Source organism: Phalacrocorax carbo, chromosome 15 (assembly GCF_963921805.1).
Source record: "Phalacrocorax carbo chromosome 15, bPhaCar2.1, whole genome shotgun sequence".
NCBI classification, from domain to species: Eukaryota; Metazoa; Chordata; class Aves; order Suliformes; family Phalacrocoracidae; genus Phalacrocorax; species Phalacrocorax carbo.
Window position 1 is genome coordinate 8,013,085 of NC_087527.1, and position 26,425 is coordinate 8,039,509.

The 26,425-nt window shown below is 57.1% G+C and overlaps 1 protein-coding gene across 1 annotated transcript in view; it reads right to left on the reverse strand.

Annotated features, from left to right (window-relative positions):
* The window catches only part of FAM222A (family with sequence similarity 222 member A), a 31,857-nt gene continuing 5,432 nt past the window's right edge, over positions 1-26,425 (reverse strand). Inside the window, exons 2-3 of the mRNA XM_064466307.1 lie at positions 13,987-14,117; positions 1-2,481 (exon numbers count right to left, since the gene is read on the reverse strand). Coding sequence (XP_064322377.1) covers positions 1,265-2,481; positions 13,987-14,068 — 1,299 coding nt within the window. The 5' untranslated portion in view covers positions 14,069-14,117 and the 3' untranslated portion in view covers positions 1-1,264. The remainder of the gene's footprint in view (positions 2,482-13,986; positions 14,118-26,425) is intronic.

A 26,425-nucleotide genomic window follows, 5' to 3' on the forward strand; every position in this document is an offset into this window, starting at 1 on the left:
TTGCGGGTTTTGTGTTGGTTTTTTTTTTTCATTTGTTTTCTCTCATTTTTAAAACAATATAGTGCAGCCAGCACTTCTCACAGTAGAATATAATGGTCAATTTTAGTATAAAAAAAAACATTCTCAGAGATTTGTAAATGCACTTAGTGCTTGAACAGGCCTTTCAGGGATACAGTACCTCTCTTCTGAGCACAATCACCTTGGGTTTCATCAGGGTATTTTTCTTTTTTTTTTCCTTTAAACATCAGAACACTTTGTATTTTGTGGTGCGAAGCCTTTTTTAAATGAATAAATCTGTTAAACACATAATTACACATAGTGAATAACGGACCATAATGAGCATTTTTGAACTTTTTTTTTTTAAAAAAAAAAAAGAGAGAGAAAAGGAGGTATGTGAGTGCCCCTGGTACCGTGGTCGCCTCTAACCCAGAAGCAAGGTAGAACTGACAGTAAGGGGTGGGAACCAGCCTGGAAATGTAAGACCCGGGCAGGTTCCCAGGGTGCTGCGGGGTGGGAGAGGGGCCGGGGGGTCCCGCTGGGCACCCAGCATGGGGGCTCCAAACCTCCCGGTTGAGTGGGAATAGGAGCTGGTGGCCAACGCGGGGCCAGGTGAGAGGAGGATGAGGAAGAGGGGCGGGAGGAGACTCTGTAGCAGCCAACACGTAGATGTACAGCCTAGTCAACTAAAAAACCAAAAAAATAATAAAAAAAAAATCTGTTCAAGTTTTCAAGTGTTTTTCTTAAATAGCCTCCAGACTGTCCCCAATTATTAGCTTTAATCAAAGCAGTGCAAGTTACGGACTTCAGCTACAGGTCAGGCGCAAGCTCCCTGCGGCCGCTGCGCCGGCCGGCTGCCGGGCTGGCACCAGCTGCCGGTGAGCCTCCCAGCCGGCCGCGGCACGGGGCTCTGCCCTGCACGGATCCAGCCGGGCGCCCGCAGGCGCACAGAGCGGAGCCTCCTCTCCCTGGATAGCAGCAACTCATAGCGATTCCCTGTTCACATTCGTGGAGATAAAATGATTTCTGAGCTATATAGACAAGCGGTCCTTCGTCCTCAGCTTCCAGCGGGTTGCGGGTGTATCCAGTCTGGGGACCCCAGTGAAATGCCAGTGTCCCGGGAGCCCTTTTGGCAGCCGACCCCACGTCCCCCTCCCTGTCCCCCCTGCCCTCGCTGCCACGGTCCGGTACCCGCACGGTGCCGGAGGGGAGCACGGCTCGTGCCAAAGTCCTCGCCCTGGGTTTGGGAAAAAGCAGCATCGGTTCCTTATCTGTAGACGGGCAGGCGGATGTGGGCATGCTGGTGGTCCAAGAGCCTTGGCACAGAGACGGTCTCGTAGCCCTTGCCCAGCATCTGCTCCTTGATGCAGGGTGGGTGGATGTCATTGATGAGATACTCCAGGGACTGGAGGCTGCTGCTGAGGATGGAGGTATTGCAGAGCGTCTTGCTGGGGAGCCCCTCAGTGGGGGGCACTCCCAGCTCGCGGGGCCCGGCCCCCAGCTCCGGTGGGTTGTAACAGTCGCTGTTGGGGGTCACCAAGATGCTGTTCCAGGGAGGGGCGAAGTACTGCCCCACCGAGAAGTTGCCATGCATGCAGTTCAAGGGGGACGAGCTCACTTTCTCGGCCGCGCTGCCCAGGGCGTAAGGGCGTGAGGCACCCGCGCACGTCTCAGGGGACTTGCTGAGGGCCCCCCCGCCGCCGCTGCCCCCGCTGTACATTCGCAGGTGTTGCTGCTGCTGCTTCTGCTGCCAGACCAGGTAGTCCATGCCCTCAGGGTAGACGCCCGCCTTGGGTCCCAGGGCCACAGCTGGGTTGGAGCCCAGCGCCAGCTCGGCACCCTTGCGGCACTCCGGCAGGACAGCGCCGGTATACGCGGCGGCACCGGGGAAGGCGCCGTGCTTGGCCGGGCTGGGGTTGGTGGCCACGACGGCCGGGCAGCCCGGCTGGGCACCCTGCGCCTGGCACTGCTGATTGATCTGGTAGATGATGCTCTGGATGGAGGGCAGGTTGGACGGCGGCAGGGCCAGGCTCCTGCCCGCCAGCGGCAGCACAGAGGCTGCCACCGTCACGTTGGGGGGCACGGGACCCTCCAGCTGCTTCTGGGCGCCGTGGTAGCTCAGCTGCCCGGCGCAGGAGGGACCTTGAGCTAAAGTGCTTGACGCAGGGTAGGGAGCGACGCCGACCTGGGCGGGTGACAGCTTAGTCCGCTTCCCCTCCGAGTTCTTCACCACGCTTTTACCGGAGGCTTTGACAATGGCCAGGAGACCCTGGTAGCCGCTGGCATGCAGGGGGTAGGGGCTGTAGCGCTGCCCCGTGGTGTCGTAGCCATTGACCGTCCGGTTAAGGTGCTTGTGCTGGGGGACCCTGATGTTGGTGGGGAAGATCTTGATGGTCAGCGGGCTGTTGGCCACCTTCTGTGCGTAGGCGTCCAGCTCGGCGGGGCTGGGGTAGCGCGGGGAATGCATGGGTGCTGCTGTCTCACCTGTGGGAGCAAAGTGTAGGGTGAATCCGGTGCTGCTGGGAGGAGGGGGACCTGGTCCTCCAGCACCCATCGGCCCGCCCCCCCCCGGCTCCCACCCGCACCCGGCAGAAAGCAGGTCAGGGCACCAACCTGCACCCTCCCACTGACGGAGTCACTTCTAAGTGGCCTAAAATAAACTCAGTGTGGAGAATGGAAATGTCACTTTACCCAACGGGGGAATCTTTCTCTGAGATTGGATTTAAAGTACATTATACAAGCAATTTCATGGGTGCTTTGCGCTGCTACGAGAACCTCACCAAAAATGGAAAAGCATTGCATTTACCAGCCATAAATCAGCAGTTCCTATAATGAGCACAAAAATGTCACTTTTATGCAATTTTACAGATGAACAAAACTGGTGAAATTAACTGTGGTAACCTACTGGAGTCAGCAAAAGCCACTGCAGAAAAAAAAAATTATATATGTATATATTTTTGCTCCTTTCAAACTCTTTCCCGAGCAAGTTTCTGCCATTCTGGTGTGAAAACTCATTTGTCGTACCCATTATACTTTCATTTGGAGTTTATCTTGAGTATCCAATGAGCCACCAACTGTGAAAATGATTAAATCTACAAAATCTATCTAATAGATGGAATAAATTAGGTGTTTAAAATCTCCACACACACACACACACACACACACAGGTGCATGCATACACACACCAGCACATGGGGGGGCGATGTTTACTCCCGAGCTGGTCCCAAAACCTCTGGCCCTGCGGGGGGACATCTGCAGCACCCGGGGGATGCTGGACCCAGTGCCTGCCAGGAGCCAGGATTTGCAAGGGAGAGATGGCCAAATCGGGGGGTTTGGGGGCTGGTACTGCCCACCGAGGAGCCCCAGCCCTCCCAGGGCCCCTTCCTCTGCTGCCAGGCAATTTTGGAGGTTCCCAGGCAGCACAGCCCCACGGCACCCGGGGGGAGGGGACTGCAGGTGCTGAGCATCCTGCAGGGATGCTGGGGAACGCTTTGCTCCAGGTGCCACCGGGACCTGCACTTCCTGATGCCACCATGTCCTGCATGGCCATGTCTCTATGGAAGACCTGCGCTGTCAGGTGCATTCAGCACACCTAACGAAATTGTTAATTTGTCCACAATGCCTGTCTCAGTCCTGCTCCGAGCAATGCCCCGGTGTGGTGCCTGCAGCTGCCTGCACACACAGGTGTGCCTGGAAGAACCAGGCACGGCGTTAAAACCAGGATTCAGGGGGAGGCTGGGGCGCTGGCAGCTGCAGGACTCTATGTCACCCCCCCGGGCAGCAGCACGACATTCAGGGAGACACAGGAGCGAGGCCATGGCCACCCTCCATCCTCTCCATCAGAGCGGTGCAGCAGTAATTTAACAGGCAGAACAGCAGAGTGTTCACCAGCCATTCCTCCCATTAAGCTAATGTTATGGGCTTTTTACAGGTGTCTTAAATAGACATTGTTACTAACGAGTATATTAAGCCAATTAAAACTAGGGCCTTTGAGTAGGATTTAATGTAGCTGCTGGGAGGCAGGAGGCACGGCATCAGCAGTTTCCCTACAGCGGGACACGGGCAGGCGCACAGCGTCCCAGGCTGTGCTGCCAGCCCTGCCAGGCACGTCCCGGGCATCGATCGCCCAACCTCTGTAAAGCTCCCGAGCCCTGGGTGGCACCTGCAGAGCAGCCAGCGAGCAGCACAGGCGCAGGCGAGCGTGCACGCTGGGGGCCGGTGGGTGCAGGGGGCTGCGGGCAGGACCCCGTCTGCCCAGCGGCACCGCACACTGCCCGGCACCGCGGCCTGCCGGCACCGCGAGCCATGCACATCTGCATTCCCCTTCATGCCGGCACTGCTGTCCTTGGAGGTAGCAGCATCGTGAATACTCAATTAACATGACACTAATTAGCTGGTGACACTTGCAGAATCCCTAATGAGCCCATTGCACAGAAGCGCTCCTTTCCAAGTAAAAATAATAATAAAAGAAGGGGCCATTGCTGGAGGGAGGGAGGTAGCATCACCAGCGGGCACCATGGCTCCCCGGCATGAGTCACCAAAAGCCCGTTCCCCGAGTACCAGTCTGTGGGTGACGCTTTTGTACAGCCCCATGCAGCCCTTCTGGAGCTGCCCACTGCTGCGGGACGGGCAGCGCTGCCCGCCCAAGTGAGCTGACCTTGGCTGTGGGCCTCCCACCCATGAACCCCGGTGCCAGCGTGGGCCCAGGGAGTGCCACAGCCGACTGCAAGCCGGCCGGGGGGGAGCCAGGAGCTGCCTTTGTCGCCTCTTTGAGCCAGATGGGTTGGATGTGACAAGCCACCAATTCGGTGTGTTGTCACATATCAGGGTGACGCACCGAACCCCCGCCAGGAAAATTACAGAGCGACCGATTTCCTGGTGGTTCCCGGCGTGCTGGCGGCTGTGCGGCTCCGCCGCTCCCCCTCTCCGCAGTAATTACTGCTTTCTAACGGGCTGTAATTACTGTGAGATGCAAACTCTCCGAACCACTGCCGTCACCCGTCAGGCGCAGGCAGCCCTGACACCAGTCGCTCGCCGCCAGCTTTGCCCCCTCCTCTTAAGCCTGAACCATCAGAGCCATCACACCGGGGCTGGGTGGGATGCACCACAGACCCCCGGCCGGCGCGGTTTACCTCCACCGGCTGCTGACACATGGGCAGGCTCAGCCAGGCCCGCCACCACGAGCAGCCTCAGCTCTCGCTACCCCTAAACCAAATTCAGCTGCCGGCAGCATGCCAGCCCAGGGACAGGCACCCATCAACAGCCGCTTCTCCCACATGTTTTGCTGGCTCCTGGCTCCCTCCCTCCCTGGCATTCCCACTGGATGCGGCCGGCACATCCCCAGCTCCGGGCTCCCCCTCCCTCCCTGACCTGCTCTATTTTTCCAGCCTGCACTCAATAACAGCTAAATAATTGAATCTGCTCAGCAGCCAAAGATTTGTTTTGAATTTTATTGGAATTTTAAATTGTTTTGTTTCTTCAGTATTTTATTACTGTAAATGGAAAATGCATCGCCCGCAGTAATAATCCGATGGCTTTTTATATTACTCCGAGCTTCTGCTCAAAGCATTATTGGAAAGCCAGGCAGAAACGAGAAGCCATTATAATGGCAGCACAGGCTTATAAGATTACGCCTCCAGCTAAACAACTTTTTACTTTAGCAAATTGGCCACCAAACCCGGTTCGAGACACAGATGTAAATCCCAGACCCCACTGGTGCCGCGATCCAGAATAAATCTCGGTCTATGTGGGGGGGAGCTGCAGCCCCGCCGTGCCCTGAGCAGCTGGGTCTGTGCAAAATGTCCGACAGGGATGGGGATGCCCAGCATCCCCTGCATCCCTGGCATCTCCTGCACCCCTGGCATCTGGTATCTCCTGCATCCCCTGCATCTCCTTCATCCCCGCATCCCTGGCGTCCCGGAGGTCCCCATGCTGTGCCCAGCTGCAGCAACAGCCTGCAAGGGCCGAGGAAGAAGGAAAGATGGGGAGAAAGAAGGGGAGGGAAGCTAACCAAATCCATCCTTATGGCAGGAGAGACCAAGGCTAACCAGAGGCCAACGGTCCAGGGCTTGTGCTGTGCAGGAGTCAGCTGGTAAAAACCCACAACAGTCCCCAATTACCCCTGGCCCCTGCTCCGCTGGGACACAATGGGTGCAGGCAAAGCCCAGCTGCCAGGCCCCTAATTAACCCTGATTTTAACTGTACACTTTTAAAGACTCTAAAGCAGTTACAAAGTGGAGAACAAGGCAGGGTTAATAGCGCAGACCTAAATTGCAGGCCCGCGGGGCCCAGGCCCCATAGAAATAATAGACCTGTCTGGGCTGCTCAGCTGTCAGTCAGGCGAACAATTCAGCACCCGAGGAGCTCAGTGACGGCACAGGAGTGGCAGCACTGGGGCTCTGGCAATCAGTGTCTGCTCTGTTAAAGCAGTTGTGAGATCAAAACGGCGCCAGGAAAGATGCTCAGCACCAGGAAGGATGCTCAACACGGGGAAGGGTGCCTGGTACCAGGAAGGATGTTCATGACCAGGAAGGATGCTCAGTAATGGGAAGGATGCTGGGCACCAGGAGGGATGCTCCACACTGCTCCCACAGCCCAGCTACCCCGGGTGTCCCCCGGCCTGGTGCCAGCAGCAGCATCCCTGGCTGGGCCCCCTCTTCCCTGGAGGAGGGTGAGCTCATGCACCAGCAATTTATAGCTTTAATTTTCAGGCCATGATGCTGCAAGAGACACTGTGCTCCCCAGGCAGTTGCCCCACTCTGGACGGGGGAGCAAGTGGGATGTTGGGGTGCACGGTGGGGGTATGGGGGATCAGTGTCCGCAGCACTGCAGCCCTGAGCGAGGACTCAGCGGGGACAAGCTGAGTGAGGATGCAGCAGCAGCATGTGGCAGCTAACTGGTTAACAGCCGGCATGAAAGACATGCGCTGCCTGCCACAGACAGGCAAGATGAGCTCCCTCCCTCTCCTCCATTCCTTTGCTCCTCCGTGAGATAAGATGGGACAAACCTTATTTTCACACATCGAAAGCACTAAAATATTTTGCAACAAATGAAAGAAGTAATCTTGGCAGTAAATCTTTGTAACGCTGCCGAGGGCAAAGCTGTGCCTGGAAGCTACCTGGTGTCTTGCTCAGACCTTGCTTCCCCACGTCCCCAGAGGAGAAGATTTTCACCCTTTTCAGACAGGAGCTGCTGCCAGGGCTGAGCTGCCGCACTCCTCCTGCCATGGCACAGACCGTGGACAAACCCTGGGCACATCCAGGCTGCTCCACCACAGAGGGAAAATGTCAATAGGACACCCACCTCCCTCGGGGGTCACCCCATCCCAGAGAGGGTGAGATGGTGAGAGCCACCCAGTGGGACCAGACTGGTGCTGGGGATCTGGCCTGTCCGTGCCGGGACCTTCGTAGCAGCAGGCTGCTTCCCGCTGCCGGCACGGCCGAGACAATGCCAGCTCCTCCTCCCCACGCTGCGGTGTGCTGGGTGCTCCGGGCACGTCTGTCCCCACAGAGTTGTCCTGCGCCCGGGCAGGGTTGCAGCTTGGCACCACAGATGGGCTCGGGCATACCCAGGCGGGTTTGCCAGGGATGCTCGGGCAGGCTGCAGTGGCTGGCACTCTGCCTGCTGCTCGGACAGCCATTCGGGAGGAACGCCCAAGGGCTCAGCCTTGGGTTTTCTGCCTCGAACCCCGCTGCGATGCCCTGGCTGCTCTGCCCACCCTGGCTTCACCTGGTCCCGTCGCCACATTTGCTCCCCGCGAGGAGGAAGGTGCATTTCCCGGGAGTCGCCCTGCCCTGCCAAGCGTCCTGCCAGACCTCACCTTCCCTCCCCATCCTGCCCTGCCCCTCTTACAGGAAAGCGCTGGTGTTTCTAGCGCTGAGCTGGTGTTTTGCTCCTGCTCTGCCTCCCCGAACCGGCGGGGCAAAAGGGCAGCTATTAGGCAGGATTTTTAATTTGCGCAGGGGCAGAAGGGGGTGGGAGGGGGAGCGACGCTGAGAGTGCCGGGCAGAGGCAGGAGACGCTGGGGACCTGAGACATCACTCAGTGATTGGTGCGCCAATGGCTGATATTAAAAAATAATAGTGCTGCAGCCTCCAAATGAATTAAACTCTAAGAGCTGAGAGCTCATCCCCTGGCTTTGGGACCAGGCTGCCTGTTTCCCTTGCAGCAAGGAGATCCCAACGTCTTCCAAGCTTCAAAGCGCATCAAAAATCCTGTTTTTCTCTGCCTGCAACACTGAGAACAGATTTTGAGCTAAACCCTAAATATTTGCAAAACACTCGGAAGAAACCTAAATATTTGGAAAACACTTGGAAGAAAACAAACAAAACCTGGTGCATTTAACAAATCAATAAAGTCCTTGAAGTTTGGGTCTGAGCCCCAGTGGCAAAGCTACCTGGGCAGGAACCGGCTGCCCCTGCCCTGCAGGCAGTAGCTCCCGGCAGGACCCCCCTGCCCACCCCACGGGGCTGGAGGGCAGGGCCTGCCTGTGTGGCGGGGCCAGGGCTGGGGAGCGGGATGCTGGAGCCAGCTCCCCCCTGCTAAGGGCAAAGCAAATCTCAGGGGTTCCCAGGCAGAACCGTGGGGGTCGCTGGGGGATGCTGCCCTGCCCAGACCCAGGGTGACCTGTGGGCGGACATGGGGGTGTGCAGCTCCCAGTCCCAGTAATAGTGGCTGCAGGAGGCCACTTTTTTGGGGTGCAACCGGGCAGAAGGGGCCTGCCGGTACTGCCCCCATCCCCACTGCTCACTCTGCGCCAGGCAGGTTGGGCTGCTGTCACATTGCACCAGCTTTCCCACCCTGCGAAGTGCGGTGGTTTCTATGGTGACGGTGTCCCCAGGATGGGTGGTGCAGAGGCCACCGCGCCACGGCGGATGCGGTGGGGGGCCCATGTACCAGCGCAGTCCCTGGTCCCCCGCGAGCACAACCCTGGCAGGGACAGCAGCCACCCATGCCCGGCACCCTTGGCAGCACCATGGCTGCCCCCAGAAACGCTGCGTCCCTGCTTGCAGGACCCTCCATTGCCGGACCCGCCGGACCCCGGCTTCCGGCGTGCAGCCAGGACAAAAGCATCCTCTGGCAGAGCATCCTCGTCATGAGGAGCAGACATACGCGCCCCGGCTTTGGGGGCTTAAATTAAAACCAACTACAGAAATAATAGAGGGAAAAATCCGTCTGAATAAACGTAGGTGGCAAACCCCGTGCGGCAGCCACGCAGGAGCCGTAATCTGCAAAGACAACAAAATTCATGACAAAGCACAAAGGGAAGCGCCGGGCTTCGCCGTCCCCAGATATTCATCCGTTAACACGTTCCCTTTTTAGGCTGACATGTCATTTCAGACGGGCCTTTTTTCCTCCCCTTTCTTCTCCCCCTCGACGGCGCGCGGCTCTGCCGAGGCGGCTGCTGAATTGGATCACCTCAGGGCGAGCACTTTATTATCTGCAGTCAAAGCGTCACCACAAATACCCGTCTACACACACACGTGTCACTTCCCATTTGTCTCCTCCACGAGGTATTAGTGCCGCGCGCCGCTGCGCACTGTGCCACTGCGTCCACCGACATGGCAAAGGCAAATGGCACCGGGCAGGAGGCACACGGGGAGGGCAGCATCGTGGCCATGAGGATGCCACCCCATTGCCACCCTAGCGCAAGCCCCAGTGCCATCCTGATACCATCCCAACATCATCCCAGTGCCACCCCAGTGCTGTCCCAATGCCATCCTGATGCTACCCCAGTACCACGCCAATACAGCCATGATGCCACCCTTCTGACACCCAACACTGCCCCAACCCAGCCCTGAAGCCACCCCGAAGGCCCCCTGATGCCACCCCACCACACAGCCACCGAGGGGACCCTGAGACCAGGAGGGATCCCACCATGGCCGGCAGCCCCGCAGCTCAGCCCAGCCCCTCCGCTCTGTCATCGACAGTAGATTAGTATTTGATTAACTTTAAGACACGGGCTTTCCACACCAAGCGCAGCTGCCAGTTCCCATGGCACCCCATCCCTGTGGGGTTGAGCAGGGTGGGCACCCCTGGCACAGGCTGCAGGAAATGGGTCTGCAGCCCCACACAGCGCCACCAGTGCCCAGGAACCTGCCCCGCGGCCATGGACTTAGTGCACTTCTGGAAAGTTTGGACACAAACTAAAACCCCCTCATCTGCTGGGGCGTAATCGGTGAAGCCCACCCAAAGACCAGGGCTCTGACCTGGTGGGAGGTGGTCCCGCCTGGAGAGGCTGCCCCAGCGGTGAGCAGCCCCCCCCCCCATCCATCTCCCACTATGCACGTGACCGATCGAAAAGTGTTTTTGCAGCGTTTCCTGGCAGGGAAAGTGCAAGTCAACAGCACATTTTGGGCACAGCAGTTAATTGAACTCCTTTTTATGGCACGTATATAAATACACAGAACCATCATTAACCGATCCCTTCCAGAAACTGAAAATGAAAGAATTAATCTTATTTCACTCATGTGTAACCCCTCATGAAATTAAAATGATATTTTATGGGTGTGTACAAAAGCAGAGCCTTGCTGCAGCTACTTTAATGAAAATGCCCTTGGAATAAGTAGAATTGGGTAACGAGAAGCCATTAAATGGGGCTTTATCCCACATGCAATTAAACAGTTTTATCACTGATAAGAGTCCCCATGGGCGAGTGGGGAGAGGTGGGGGTGACCCTGGAGCCGGGTCCCTGGCGCTTTGCTGCTCTCTGAGCCCAGCCTTCACCTCTCATTAGTGTTTTAATAATACAGCTGCAGCCCCAGGAGGGCTCCCGCCACCCCCTAAGAGCCATGTCTTACACTGTCCCCGTGGGGCCGAGGTGCAAGATCCCACAGGACCCCCAGCATGAGGCCAGTGGGGCTGAGCTCCGGATCCAGCCACGTCAGAAGGACGTGCACGGTGAGAGGTGGTGGTTGATGCTTGCATGGCGAAACGTGACATTAGCATGGAGGGAGCTCGGGAAGCTCCCCATAACTCCCAGCTCCATACAGATCCCACCCCATTACGGAAGCATGCATCCTGCACCCCCCAGCCATGCGCCCAGCCCCAGGCTGACGGCAGAGCAGTGCAGGCTGAAGGAGGGCACATAGAAAGTAACATTTAATTAAATATAAGCCACTGCTACATTACTGCAGAGAGCAAGAGCAGCAAAGAGTTTGGCCAAGCCGAGAGTGGTATTATTTGATTTATAATTTAAATAAAGCTCAGGATTCCTGTAATGCGCACAGAATAAAATCAAAAGGGACCAGGCTGCTGGAGTTAATTGGACGTGATATTTTCCTGCTTCTTCGCAGGCTCCTGCTCCTCGTCTGGAGGTAGGCAGACACAGGCAGGTCTGGCAGGGCTCTGGGCACCCTCCTGCTGCCTCCCTGCATCCTCCTTGAGGATGCAAGGCCACCACGCCGGGCTGGTGCCCACGGTGCAGCCCCGGGATTACCAGCCATGAGCCAGCAACGGCAAGCGCTGCGGCAAAGTCACCTACGGCATTTAATGGGATGGATTTTGTGGGATGAAGCAAATCTGCTGGGATGTGGCTGTACCAGTGCGTGAGGCACCAAGATAGGGGGACGGTCAATAGCAAGAGAACCAAGGGGCAGAACTGGGGGTGAAGGCGCCGGGGCCGTCAGCTCCCAGCATGGGCAGGAAAATTAGTCAGCTCACCTTTTACGTGAAATTAATACAAAAATTAATCAGCGGCGCGGGCAGGATAATAGGATTTCACAGTAGTGCTGGGCCAGACGGCCAATGTGCCGAGAGCCAGACTCATTTAATATCGACAGAAACAATGCCAGAGGACAGAAATAAGACCCATAAAGATAATTACTGAGATACTCAGGAGCAAATTAAGTAATCAGAGGCACTTCTAAATTGTGCCTCATTTTAAGAGAACGCTATCTTTGTCGATTACCTACGCAGGCATTTAGGAGGTGGCAGGAGGCTCGGCCCCGCGTGTCGGCTCACCAGTCCCTCTGCGCCACGCTTACCGCAGGTGCCATAAATAAAGAAGAGAAAATCGTATTCCAAACCAGATGCGTGGCCCTGGATGTCACCTGCAATTTAATTTGCACTAGCAGGAGGCAGAGAGGAGCGAGACGTGCTGGATTTGCCCATAATGAGCAGAAACATACGGGCAGCTAAACTTTGATTAAGGTGACCTGGCTGGCAGTGGCTGGCGGTGAGCGCGGCGCAGGGGTCCAGCCGGGGAGTGCGGCTGCTGCCACACACAGCCTGCCCTGGGGGGAAGCCTCAGATATCCAGGCGAGCGCTGTCCTGCCCCAAGGGATGGAGTGCTATCAGCCAAAAACCCCAGCGCCCCAGTCCCCCGTGCCTGCCGGGGTCTGGCTTGGGGTCAGACCTCTGTAACCTGCTCTCCTCCCACCAGCGCAGCTTGGGGACCCCCCGGCACCCTGGGGCTGGGACCCTCCCAGGACATGGGTGGCTGCACCCATGAGTAGGTCTCCCCACCGATGGGCGCCTTGCTGTGTAGCAACACCACGCACAGGCTCCAGCTCCCCAGTGTTTTAGCACCTTCTCCAGGAGGGTCTCTGGTGGGGTGGGAAACACTGAGGAGCAGCAAACCCCTGGCAGGAGGGTGCTCCTGGGTCCCGTGCCAAGGTGCTGCTCCTCACCATCCCTGTGGGCTGAGACGGTACCCAGCTCTGAGCCACAGCTAGGTCTCCTGAAAACCCTGCCAGGCCCGGCCCACCTGCAGGTCTCAGACCGTGTGGGCATGGCTGAACTAATTAGCCCGTGGCAATGAGGCGCGCCGGGAGCCAGACCCTCGCACCAGCCCTGCGCTGCTCTGCGCTGCTCTGCGCTGCTCAGGCGTGACGGATTAGGAATAATTTTACAAGAGCAACATCCGTTTTCCTTCCAGACACTAATAAGAAGGAGACCTAAGTGGCACCACAAGTTCTGATTCAGCACAAGCGTGCAGGGGTCCACACACGCACCCACCCATTTTGCAGACTCGCCGAGACCCTGAGAGCTGACACCCCAATGGGCGCCCAGGTGCAAACAGCTTGGGGGCCACCGATCCTGCCTGCCCCCGCAATTGCTGATGCACACACAAATGCTTCCCCGCCCATGATGCTGGGATGCATGGGTGCCCATCAACCTGCCTCTGGCCTGGCTGACCTGCTCCCTGCAGCGAGGCTGCACTGGAGCCTGGGGAGCTTCACCCAAAAAATAACCCTCCTGGCTGCCAGTGTAACCCAAGCCCTGCCGGAACAATGCTGGGGGTTGCCCGGATGGCTGAGCATCACCCAGACCCCATGCCCAGCTCACTCGGCTGTGTCGGGGTACCCTGGTAGAGGGGAAAAACATCTCTGGGAAAATACAGATCATTAAACAAATGCCCAGGGGTTGTCACAGACTAACAAGCAGAGCTTTACAGCTGATTTGTCTTCAGCCGGCAATGTTTAAAAATCCAACTGAGACCAGCAGAAAAATATCCACTCCCCTCTTTAAAACACACATTCATCACTTGAGAATCTTAATGCGTCTTTCCCAGCCGGGGAGGTCAAACACGCCTGCCTAAAGCAGGCTCATTAAATATACATTTAATCATGGTTTGGATTGAGAGACAAAGGCTGGGAGAGACAGGTGCTTTACTGGAGTGACCTTTTGGATCCCATTTTAATGTAACTAGTTTACAGCTTATCTGAAAGGCCAGCTCCTGGGGAAGGCGAGCTGCAGCAAAACGGGGAAAGTAATTAGGGGGGGAAGGGCCTGGGAGGTTTGGGGGGCTGCAGAGCAGGCGATGGCAGCATCCTCTACCGCCGCCGCGCTTCCCAGACAGCTCTGCAACATTTTCTGAAGTTTGACTTATCAACCAGAGCAACCCAATTTAATTTGCTTATCTTGTCTCCTTCCTCCCCCCACCCCCTGCCCCGCTTCTCCTGGTCTTTTTAATTATCAGTTAAATAAATGTCTTTTTCAATAAGAGAAGCAGCATCAAAGGGGGCACGCGATCCCCCAGGCACTTACACTTGCGTGGCTCCAGCGCCTTGTTGGGGCAGGCGAGGTGCTGGGCTGGGGGGTTCTGGGTCCTCTGCAGGCAGGCCAGCATGGTCCGGGCCTCTGGGCGGGCAGCGCCACCCCCGCTGCTGGCCTGTGTCCTGGCGAGAGAAGAGACATGCCAGTCAGGCGAGGGGACCTGCCCGCCCCACTGCCCGTCACCCCCCTGCCCACCCAGCTGCTCCCCGGGCAAAGGAGCTGGAGGCGGTGAGCTCCTGGCGCTGACTGCGGGCACACACTGCTCAGAGCCCTTTGCTCCTTTGGAGATAAATAAATAACTCTGAAAGCCTTAAACAAATACTAATGTATATAAAATAAATATGAAGGTCTCAGTGGGTGATTTTGTGCTTCCTGCAAAGGTTTCTGCCCTTCCTGCTGGGAATGGGGCAGAGCTGGGGCATCCCTCTGGCACCGTGCTCCCAGCAGTGCCAGACCACCCCACCAGTGTGCCAGCCAGCACCTCCCAGCAGAGAGCAACCCTGCCGGCTCCGGCCAAGGCTGGGGAAAGATGGCGTTAAAATCCTGCTTGGGGTCCTGGGATCCGTCGCCAGCTCCCAGCTGGCATCAAAATCTGCTCAACAAAAGCTGGAGGGGTCAGGCCAAAGTCATCGCCGCCACCGCGCTGCTAATTGTACATCCTTCACGAGCCGCCGCAGAGGGCATGAATTATAACCAGTTGCTGCTGACACCCTCCCACTGCTCCGGCTGGCGCAGAGAGCAATATTCCCACTTGGAGAGGGCAGGGAGACGTGGGCAGAAGCAGCAGAAAAGCAGGCAGCAGTGCCCATCCTCCGGCGTCACAGCTTCTGAGCCATTCTCTCCCAGCTGAACATTTACTGATGGCTGGGTGTCATGGCCAGGTGGCACAGGTGGGTACATCATTTCACGTGCTCCGTCATGGAGGAATCATGCCCTCCTGCACCCATCCAGAATGTTTCCTGCATGCCCCGGCAACGTTGGCAAGTGGTGCAGGGGTCGGCATGCGAGGGAGCTGTGTGGTGGCCTCGGGCACGCACTGGCAGAGTCTGTGACCATCACCCACCAGGCAGCAAAGCATGGACGGATGCTCCCCAAGCTGTGCCCAGGGCACTCCTTGCTCCGCCTTCGCAGCCACCACGGCTGCACAGACAACAGATCCTGCGTGCTTGCTGCTTGCTCCTGCCCCGTGCCCCTCCTCACCGGGGCGGGGGGGTCGCAGCCTCTGGGCTCATTCCTGGGCTGGATGGCCGGCAGTGGCAGTGGGACCCACACGGGGTGTCAGTGTCATGGCCTCGCTCTGCCCGAGGGGGCTGGGGGTCTCGCCCTTTCGCCCCTGCTGCCACCACGCTCCAAACTTGGGGAAGGGAGAGACTCGTTAACGAAAGGTGTGACGAGCAGGAGGGGAGGAGGAAGTCATCTAATACCAAGCAGGTGTCTGGAGAACCCAAATTGTGCTGTTTTCTCCTAATAATGAAGTATTCATGAGTAAAAGCCTTTTTCACTACTTTCTTAAGATACTAATTTCACAACAAGCGCCTTGTTACCATGCAATTATTCCAATCGTGCATTTCTCCCAGATTCCATCTGTCCTCGCGCTCTCTAAATGAAAGACAATCATGTAACCACCTTTCATTATTCACTATTTTACTTTCAGCAAAGGTACCCTGAAAGAAATGATTTCCTCTGAAAGGGACTTTTATTCAGTTTCAAAACCAATTTTCTCCTATTACTGTCTTAAAAAAAAAGGAGGGGGGCAGGGAGGTGTTTTTATTTCATGCATTACATATCCTTTGTTAACGCAGCTCGCAGTAAAAGCAGCCGTATCCATTTTCTGGCTTCGATTTCTGGTAATTTTAAAATATGCCATTACAATCAGGCAGAAATTATACAGTTTGAAAAGAGAATGAAGTGCTTCTTATTCACAGGCTGAGCGCACTTGACTGCCAGTGAGCTCGCCTCTCCCTGCCGGGACTCGGGGTTCATTACGCAGCCCCGCTCCCAGCGCGCCTCGGCTCCCCCGGCACACGCTGGTGTGTGCCCACCAGCTGGCTTCAGCTTTGGCTGCATCCGTGCCGGGGAGAGCTGCCACACCGACCCCATCCCCACAGGGTGGCCCTGGGCTGGGGTGCCCATGGGCATGCAGGGGGTGGCCACGCCAGGCACCAGCTCCTGACATACCTGAGCCTCAACTTACGCAGTGACCTTGGGGCTGGCGTCCCACTGGCTGTCATTGCCTGGCCGATCAGCAGGCAGACGTTGCCTCCTCCCCTGCAGGAAGGCCGGCTCCTCCCCGGGACGCTGCCCCGAGTCACTGGTGGGCACGGGCTTCGCAGGCAGCTCGTGCAACTGCTGGATGCGCATCAGGTTCCTGCTGGGCCCCAGGGAAAACGGGGCTAAGAACAAGGAGGAAGCACCCAGGGAAAGAGGGGGCACAGGGCGAGTGGAGAGGCCAACCAGCCCCCATGGGGCAGGATACGGCTGCCCCTGGGGCACAAAATCCAGGTGCTGACAGGGGAAGGGCGAGGATGCAGTCCCAGTCCAGGGCTGAGCCCCCATGGAAGGGCAGATGCTTGTGGCTGGTCACAGGAGCCACGGGCACCCTCGGTCCCGGACACCCAGCAGTGCAGGTCTCTGAGGGCTCCCCCAGGATGGCACGGGTGCTTCCCGGCTCCTGCTCTCCAGGCCCTGCCAAGCACCCATGCACAGCCCAGCACCCTCCTGGAGCTGTCCTGACCTCGGCTGTGCACAGCGGGAGCATCATTGGCATCAGCTGGGGGACATGGGAACCACATGCCAAACTAAACAAAGCCGACGATTAACTCTCAGATCCCAGTTCTGCCCCCATCTCCCAGTGTCACACAGTGGAAATAATTCTTCCGACAGCTATGCTGTGCTTCACCCCACCTTCATGGGCACAAAGGCCCCAGTGCCGCACGTGCCGTGACATGATCCCTCTGTCCTGGCACCATGTTGGCCACCCCCCAGCCCCCTAAAGCACCCATAGGTGAGAGGGTGGGTGGCGTGACACAACAGGCATCTGTGCCATGGTGGCATTTCGTTAATGCCGCTCAGAAAAGCCCCTGAATCAGCTGATGGGAATTGGGCACTGGGCTGTCCAAACGCTTAGCACCAGCTTAGTTAGCCCCATCTGCATTTGAACTAATTCCAATCAGCAGAATCCGATTTAGTTCAAGCTGCTCGGGCTCTTTCATGGCAGGAAAGACAACACTCAGCAGTTTTGCCAAACCACCCCAAGCCCACACGGCCTCTGCCCAGCCTGCACCGATGGCCCAGCCACCACACAGCCAGTGGCACCGCCAGCATCGCAGCACATGGGGAAAGTGTCCTGCTCACAGGCATGCCAGGAGTGGGGTCCCTAGGGAACACTAGGAGTGGGGTCCCTTGGGGATGCCAGGAAGAGGGTCTCACAGGAGCCCCAATCCCACATCCCACAGCACCAGTCCCCAGCCCTAGCATCATCCCACTCCAGCCTTCTCCAGCTCCTCTCCAACCACTCCTTCCCACCCCCTACCCCGGGCTGGCTAATTTCGACGCCCTATCTCTACATCACACTATTTATAAGCCCAAGGTCTTTGTGACTTTAATAAAAAAAAAAAAAAAACAACCCTCTATGTCTAAAGCCCCCGTGACGGGAGGGTTTGGCACCTCCTCTGACATCAGCGGCTGATAAGTCGGGCTTATCTCCTCCGAGAGCCCCACGAAGGTCCCTCCTGAGAGATAAGGCCAGCGCAGCTGTCGATAGAAGCTTTCACAGGCGAGGATTTAGATAAAAGAAAATGTGACCGGGGTGGGGAAGGGAACTTTTAAAGTCTCAGCTTGAACCGGGTCTGTGTCACTGACAGGCAGCACAAGGGTGGTGAGAAGGGCGGGGGCAGCCCTGGGCAGCAGGTTGGGCAGGAGCAGCCTTCTTGCTGGGAAAAGCAAGGGCCAAGGTCTCGGACACCATCTGGGCTCTGGTGCAATGTGTACACATCCTTCCCCAGGTGCTATCAGGGCCACCTGGGGTGGAAGCCCATAAAAATTGAGTTTTCAGGTCTGGGAGAGGAAGTGGGTCAGGAACAGGGATGCTGAAAAGCTGTTTGAGTCACACTGCCATGGCTCCCCCAGCTATTAAAAGACAGTGCTGGGTTTGGCACAAGGACAGGAGGTGATCAGGTCACCCCAGCTAGGAGAGGCGCAACAGGCTTCTGACAGTGCCAGACAGACAGACGGACAGACAGTGTGGAAGCAAGGCCAAGGCTGGCAGCAACCCTTGAAAGCCGGCAGCACTGATAAATTAGGCAAAAGCCCTCACTGGTCCCCAGCGTGCTGATTGCAACAAACCTGCCCACCATGGTGCTGGGGCTACCTGTCACAACTCCGTCCCTCATCCCTTCACACTGGGATCGAGGGGAAACCCACCGCCCTGCTGGGGAGCTCCCCCGCTCTGCTGGCTCTGGGGACATTGGTGCTACCCCCACAGCAGCGCCAGCATGGCTGCTGCCACCATCCCTGGTCCCCATGGACACTGGTTTCCCATCAGGTGGCATCCCTCCTGCGAGGGTGAGGAGGTGCCAGGGAAGGAAGGCTTCCCCTCCACATACAGAAAGGAGTGAGTGGGATTTTGGCTGGCGCTGCTGCCTGGCACTGCAGTGATGCAGGCAGCTGCCGTGCCAGCTCATGCCCATCTCCCATCCAGCAGCAAATTTATGGTCCCCTGGCTGAGGCGGTGGGGGGGACGTGGTGCTCAGCAAGCAACACTGCAGCTCAGTCCTGCAATGGGCAAGCGCAGGAAAGGTCACCCCACTGTAAATCACAGGGAGCACCAGATAAAATAAAGCAGAAAGTTTGACGCTGCCATGCCGAGGGCTGCAATAAAGCATGGCATGGTGTCGCGGGCCGCGCCACGACCTTCCCCTCGCCTGGCCGCCGCTCCATCCCGCCCGGCTAATCCGGTCCCCTCCGCACGCTCCAGCCCCAGGCCTTTCAGGGGGCCCTGTTAATAATTAAATGTTAATCTAAAAAGCAATTTTAGCTGCAGTGCTGCAGATCTGGTTAGAGATTACATTAGCATGTAAGAGTCAAGGGTAATTTTCTCTAACCCCTCTTGTGATCTTTAAAACCCGCAGATCTTAAAGCAACACCAGCTCCTCTGATTAAAATTGGAAGCTGGGGTTTGCAGCAGATGATGATGCTGGAAGTGATTATTTTGCTGCTTGGGATCTTGCTGGGGCGGCAGGGGAGTGGGGGGACTGCAGGGGGGCTGGGGGAGTGACCTGTGCCAGCTGAACGAGGGACGGTGCCCAGGGTGAGCCCAGGACCTGGAAGGCATTGAGCAGAGCTGCACCCTCAGCATGAGGGTCCAACCCTGGCAGCTGGATGCCACTCAGCTGTGCACCTGGGGGTCCCTTGCCTCCCAACTTCTCCATCATTCCTCACCCTGGGAGACTGAGCCTGCAGGGAGAACCCCACGGAGGAGAGGGTGCATACCCCAACAGGGATGCGGGTGCACAAACTTCTCCCAAGTGCACCCTGCATGGGGACGGGACAGTCCCCTCCAGCACTGGGACACCAGGAGACACATGGGGACAGGCATGGCCAGGCACTGTCTGCACCCCCATCTCAGCCCCAACTCAGGGGGCGGCTGCTGCTCTGACATGGCAAGCATTCCCATTTCCCACTTCCCCAGAGCCTGCCTTAATTTATGGAGTAAACATTTTGCTGCCCCACTGCCAGTGGGATGGTGCCTTTTCAGGGCTGCCATGACCCTGGGACAGCAAGGAGCTCACCGGCCATGGCACACTGCCAGGGAAGGAGCGGCACTGATGCCAGCAGCGATGCCTGCGAGGCCACACCAGCACATGGACAGAGTGTCCCCTCGCTGCCAGTACCCTAAGGCAGCAACAAGGAGAGGTCTCTCCCATCCCACCCAGCACCAGGGCTCCAAGGGTGGCTCCAAGGAGAAACCCCTGAAAATTCAGAAAATCAAAAGCACCCACAAAATCTCCTTTTGCTTGCTAGTGGGTCCGGGGAGACTGGGATGGGGTCACGGCTGCCACAGCCTGGAGCAGAGGACACAAGCAAATTGCCTCCTGACTGATACAAATGACCCAATGGAAGAAATAAGGTATCAGGTGTGCCCGTAACGATGGAATTAAAAAAAAAAACCACAACAATTCAAGTGCTGTTGAGTGTTTGCAGACATCCTTGTGCAAGGCTCAGGCAGCCTGGTTAAATTTATGTGTCAGCTTTAAGGAGGCCTCTCGTCAAATGAGCTATTTTGGGCAGAGATTAAAGATCTATTTTAGCTGCAAGCGGGAACAGCTCTCGAACAGGTTAATAATGATTCTGGAAACCCAAGCATCTCCAGTGCCCTGGGGCAGGATAGCCAGAGCCCTGGGCAGCAACAGTGGGTCCCTGAGGGTCCCCGAGCCGGGAGGGTGGGGACCCCAGTGCAACATCCCCCGCAACCTGCTGCCATCCTGCTGGGGAGGAAGAAACCCCCATGCCACAGCCCGGTGAGGAACGGCTGCGGCGCTGAGCAGGCGTGGGTAATTGGAAGTGGCAGACGCTGGCACGCCACTGCTGAGAAGGTCATTACATGGAACTGGGAACGGAATGCCAGGAGCGAGGGGGAGGCGGCCCCGTTAGCAAAGATCAGGGCCCTGCTCATATGCCTTTGGTGTTTTGGCAGACCCCGGCCCTGGCTGCATGCACGGGGGTCCTGGGCAGGGCCAGCATGCAGCACGTAGGCAGGATCTGCCTGTATGTACCTATCCTCCCCAATTTGGTACCCGGCGGGAACATGCCCAGTGCTGGGGAGTGGGAGACACACTGCCCCAGGGGGGGCCCCCACCAGGCCCTCAGAACGAAACCTCACTCATACGACATGGTCACACTGTGCCTCCAACCTGCACACGGATTGGGGAGAGGGTCCAGGGTGATGAGCCCACCAAGCTGCCCACCACCTCCGTCAGCAAGAGCTGGATGCTTAGGATGCTCATGGACTTTTGGTCTCAGCCTCAGCAGAGATATGGAATCAAAAGAACAGAAAAGCCAAGCAGCTCCAGGGAAGCCTCCAGAGGAGCAATTAAAAGCACCCCAGACCCTGTCAAGCCAGGAGCCCAGCTTGGCATGGGAATTGGCCCCCTGGGTGCATGCAGCACCCACTTCCCCAGCTGAGACCCAGTACTGCAGAGAACAAAGCTCCCCAGTGCCCAGCATGGCTCCTCCTGCCCCATCCCAGGGGCTCACTGGCCCCCACAGTGAGTGCAGGCCTGGGGCTCCCACGGTTGGCACGGCAGCACCGTGGCACCTCGGCCGGCCAGCTGCCCGGCCAGCTTCACCGTGCACAGCGGCCAGGCGCGCGCTGCTCAGTAATTACAGCCCTGAGTGCCTGAGCTGTGAAAGAATCTGACGAAGGAATCCAGGGTAGATCGCACTGCTGAAATTACTATAATCAAAGGCTTTCACAAAGGCTTCAAATGCAACCAATTACCCTGAAAGGCGAGGCAAGAAAGAAAACAAATTAACGTGTTTGCACAGAGCCTCCACGGCAGCGCACACATTGCCCCGCGCCGCCCTCGACCCCGGCTGTCCGCTGCTCTCCCATCCTTGGGTACCTGCTCCCCATACCCACTGCTGCCCCCCATCCCTGCATCCCGCTCCCCATCCCTGGGTACCACTCCCGATCCCCGCATCGGCCGGCTCCGTCGCCGCTGCCCCTGCTCTCTTCAGGGTGCAGCTGCACACAAAGGGGCTCTGTGCCCGTGCCTTGCCCTGCGGCCGGCTGCTGCCCCACCAGCAGACAAAAGCCCTGCCTGTGCCACCGGCCCTGGCCAGCACAGGCTCAGGGGCTTGCCAGGGTGGCCCGATGACACCTCCCTCCCTCCTCCCCTGGCGCTGGCTGGGGTCCCCGGGCGAGGGGAGGCACAGGGTCCTCAAAGGCACCCATTGAGCACAGCCCCTCATCACCCTGCTGACAGATGGGGAAGCTATTCACAGCGGGGGCCTCCCCAGCCCCCCGGGCCCCCCCCCCCCCCCCCTCCTTACGTTATGCTTCGTCTGCGCCACCAGTCTGGGGGAAAAGAGGGGAAAAAAGGGGGGGGGAAATCCACTTCTTTCTTTTAATATTTAACGAGAGTCCATCACCCTAAGTCTATTTTGTAATACAAAGCTCTGGAGATTTAAACCCTTCTCACCCGGAGAGATGGAAATGAATGGTGCTCTTTAATGAGCTGGTTCAGCAGAAAAGATAGATTTCTAAGATTACTGTAGGAATTCTTATAATTGATGTGTACTTTTGTAACGAGGATTATACCACCGTCCGGTCAAGTAATTCCAGCTCTTGGCCCCCCTTCTCCCAAGCTGGCCCTGCTTTTGGGGTTCCCGGGGGGAGAACGGCCAGCCTGTGTCCCCACAGGGAGAAAACCACATAGAGGGGTAAAGAAGAAAAAGCCATAGAAAAATTAAACAGGCTTTTCTTACTTAGCCGTAGACAACCCAATGCAGCCACCGAATGGAGAAAATAAGGCATCTCTCAAGATTTATGTATTTGTTTTACAAAGCTCTACTTTCCCCCACCGATCTGAGGCCGGATGAGCTGCTGAATGCCGAGTAATTAAAAGGAACAGAGAACAATACCCACGCCCGCCAAAGAACACGGAGTTTCCCTCGGATGTTTATAGCAATTGTATGAAAATGTACAAGCCGGGATGGCAAGAGCTGACAGCCGCGCCAGAGCAGCCGTGATTGCGAGCTGGCTGCCTCCCCCGGCTGATTGGCATTAATTGTGCGCGTTTGCAAAGCAGAACGGAAAGTCTGACATTAGCTGCAAGCCAACATTTCTTTCTAATAGTCTTAATGATTACGACGAGAGCTGATGATCATTGTGGGGTGTTAATAGTCCAGAGAGCGGCTCTGTGGCTTCTCCCAGCAGGGAGGAGAGCTGGGCTGTCCCCATCCCTGTCCCCATCAGCCCTGAGTGTGCAAGGGGAGATGCTTCCCAGGGTGGGCTGGGGGTGTGGCCTGTCAGACTCGAGCGGTCCCATGTGGCCAGAGCCACCCCAGGAGGGACACTGCCCATCTACCTGTAAAACACTCTGGCAAGGGGAGGGGAAGGACAGGGGAGGGGACAGCAGCCCCCTGCCCTCCCAGGGGTGTGAACAGCTTGCACCCCATCTCCTGGCTTTGCCCCATGGCAGAGGGGTGACTGGTGGGAGACAACACCAGGAGGGAGAAAGTCCCCCACCCTGAGACCCCTCTGGGGCAGGGGTGTCCCAAGGGATGCCCCACACTGGCCATACCTAGAGGGAGGCGCTGGGCTGCCCTACTCCCATGGGTGCCCCAGATGCAGCCGGGTCCCCACCAGTTCCCACAGCCACATCCTTACTGGGCACTGCAGGAGGGGCCAGGCCAGTGATGCTGCCTGGGGAGCAAGGAAAGGGGAGAGCAGCCTGCAAATGACCCACATAAACAGCAGAGCCTGTTATTAAAAGCTGATTAATGATACTGAGTTTTCTAGACTTTTTACAAGGCTGGTTTTTTGAATGTCCTTGAGTTTCACCACTGCACAGAGGCTTGGGGGAGGGTGGGCAGGCTGTGGAGACCAGCACGGGATGCTCTGACCACAGCAGAGCCAGAGCCAGACATGCACGAAAACTCTCCACAGCCCCAACCCGTCCAGGTTTACATGTGAGGAAAAATCAATGGCCATCGATCCGCAATATAAAGCAGGATCGCAGTGCTGGCAGACAGCTGGCATCTGGCTGGTGCTGTGCAGGGGACACAGCTGGGGGTCACATTGCTGGGGGGCCAGTGTGCCCACTGCAGGACACGGCTCAGGGCACAGCCGGGCTGCCAGCAGCACCGACAGTGGCCCCGCATGCACCAGGCCCCTTGGGGCAGCGAGCAGCGCTGCCAGTCCACGTGCCATAAACCCTTGCAGCAGCAGATAGGACACATCCACGGTGCGTGGGTGGCCCTTGCCCGTGTCCTTGCCAGGCCACCCAGTCTCCCCTCAGCTGCCCTGGGGCCACTGCGTAGCCTCCTGGGACAGATGGACAGACAGCCTCAGCTCAGCTCCAGGATGCTTCAGCTCTTTTTTTTTTTTTTTTGTCATCTGTGTTGGCCAACGCGTCACTTGGCTTTGGGCTTTCTGAGCTCACTAATAATTGTTCCCAGATGAAAAGAAATAAAGAGTCAGTCCCTCTCCCCCTTCCCCCCTCCCCCCCAAAAAAGTCCATGAAGAAGAGCTATAAAAATGGCTTGTTATCTACCTAGCGAGGCTCAGACTGTATGTTATTGCTAATTGGGTATAACATCCTTGTCTTGTTCTGCTCTCTGAAGCTAAATCAAGAAAGCACCACTGCTGCGAACTAATTATATCTCTGGACTGCAGACTCCAGCTTGTCTTCCCCTTTATTGAGTTAAAAAATGGTCACTAACCTTAATCTCTCATATCCCCAAGCATTAGGGCTACTGAAAAACCACCACCTCCACCCGCACCCCATCTATGCTGAGAAAGATGGAGCACGTGGCCCAGCAAAGGCTTTGTGCTGCTGCGGGACCCGGGCTGGGACACAGCCCCAAGAGAGAGCCTGGAGGTGCCCGCTTCTGCTGCACCCCACGGCATCAGCATGCCAAGACCACTGCAGACACTGCTCAGGTCCCCGTACCATCAAGTTTTTATCATACTCAGCTCGGAGGCTTTCTGTGCTGCACACAACCAGAGACCAGGCACTGCTGCTTTTCTACCTTTCCTTCTTACAGGAAAGTTTAAGGTCCTTTCATTATGAATTTTTTAAAATCTGAACCCTGGATGGCATTCCCACAGCCCAAGCTCAGGAAACACGAGCAGATGTGAGCATCTGGGTCGCGTGCATGTGAACCAAGGGGAGTGGGTGCTGCTCTAGTTCACCTGCATCAGCTCCCAGTCCCAGTTCAGGATGGAGCCTGATGGTCCCATTAATGCCAGTGCTCACCTGCGGGTTCCCCATGAGAGCAGGGATGACGCGGCCACCCAGCTGCTCCACTACAGGTGGCTATGGCCAAAGTCCTCCAGTTACCAGATCAGCACAGCTGTACGCTACGGCACTGCTGCCATGGCACAGACCCCAGCAGCAGCAGGTCATTGCAAAAAGAGAGGATAACCGGACCCCTGAAGGGCACCAAGAGGAGCGGAGGGGCTTTGGCACTGCAGCTGATCACACAAGATGGCCCCATCCCTCCCCGTCCTGGCTCCTCCTTTGGCACCAGCCACACAGGGTGAGAAATTTAAGCAGAAATACAAGGCTGTGAGTCAGAAACCAAAGAGCAATGCCACTGAGCTCAGCTCTGTCCCCCTGCCTGGGAGACCGCACAGATGGCGTTACTTTCCAAAGGGAAAGTCAAGCTTCAGTTCTCCCCACAAGCCAAGAGCATCCCTTAAAAAATTGATACTTCCCTGACTATTAATTAGCCTGAACCACTTAAAACCGCCTTCAATTTGTCAGGTTTAACTGCCAGCTCTTCTCGGTAAATCAAGCGTCACACACAGACGGAGGCTGCGCATGCAAGGTGGCGGCGAAGGGAGCAGGCAGCAAGCAGAGCAAGCAGGGCACCCTGCGCTGTGCTCACCATCCTGTCCCCCAAGAGAACCAACAGCGATATTCATACCCTGCATTTAGCCAGGATGTGATATTAAACGTGATGGCTGGGCAGGCAGGGAAGAGCAGGCAGGCACAGGCAGGGCAGGCAGGCCAGCGGGACTGCAGAGCACCCCACACCAGAGCATTCCTGTCTCCCCCACGTCACCCATCGTGCAACCAAGGCTGAATTTGAAAGCAATATGAATATTTATCTCTGATAGTGAAATCTCCCCGCTGCAGGGTATTAAGGCTTTATTACTGTGTGGTTACCAGCAACGCTAAGCCAACCCTTGCTCTAGCCTGGAGCACGGCAGAGATGACCTACAAGAGGCAGATGATGAAAGCATTGGAGAGCCCCAGACCCCAGGACATGCCTGCCTTTGCCAGGTCAAGGAGGAGGCTGCACACCCCAGTCCCACATGGCGTGACAGGGAAAGGGTTGGGAGCCCGGTCCTCCTGCCGGTACCCCATTGAAACCCCCCTCCTTGCCCAGGACCAGCCCCTCTGAAACACCTCCCCACATCAGGGCTGTTCCCTGGCCCCTGCACCACACACTTGCCCGTTTTGGGTTAAACCGCTGATGTATTCTCTCTTTAGCGAAAGGAGTCCCAGGGGCTATAAAAATTCCCAGCAGGCTCCTGTCAGTCTCAGGTCATTAACTTTCTTTCATTGGGAGTTTGTTTACAGTCAGCCATAAATAGCGGTGCCTGCCGCTCGCCAGCCAGGACGGGGTGGGATGGGACAGGGCTGCCCACGCAGGAGGGTGCAGCACCCCGGAGCTCAGGGTCCAGCACTCGCCCCTG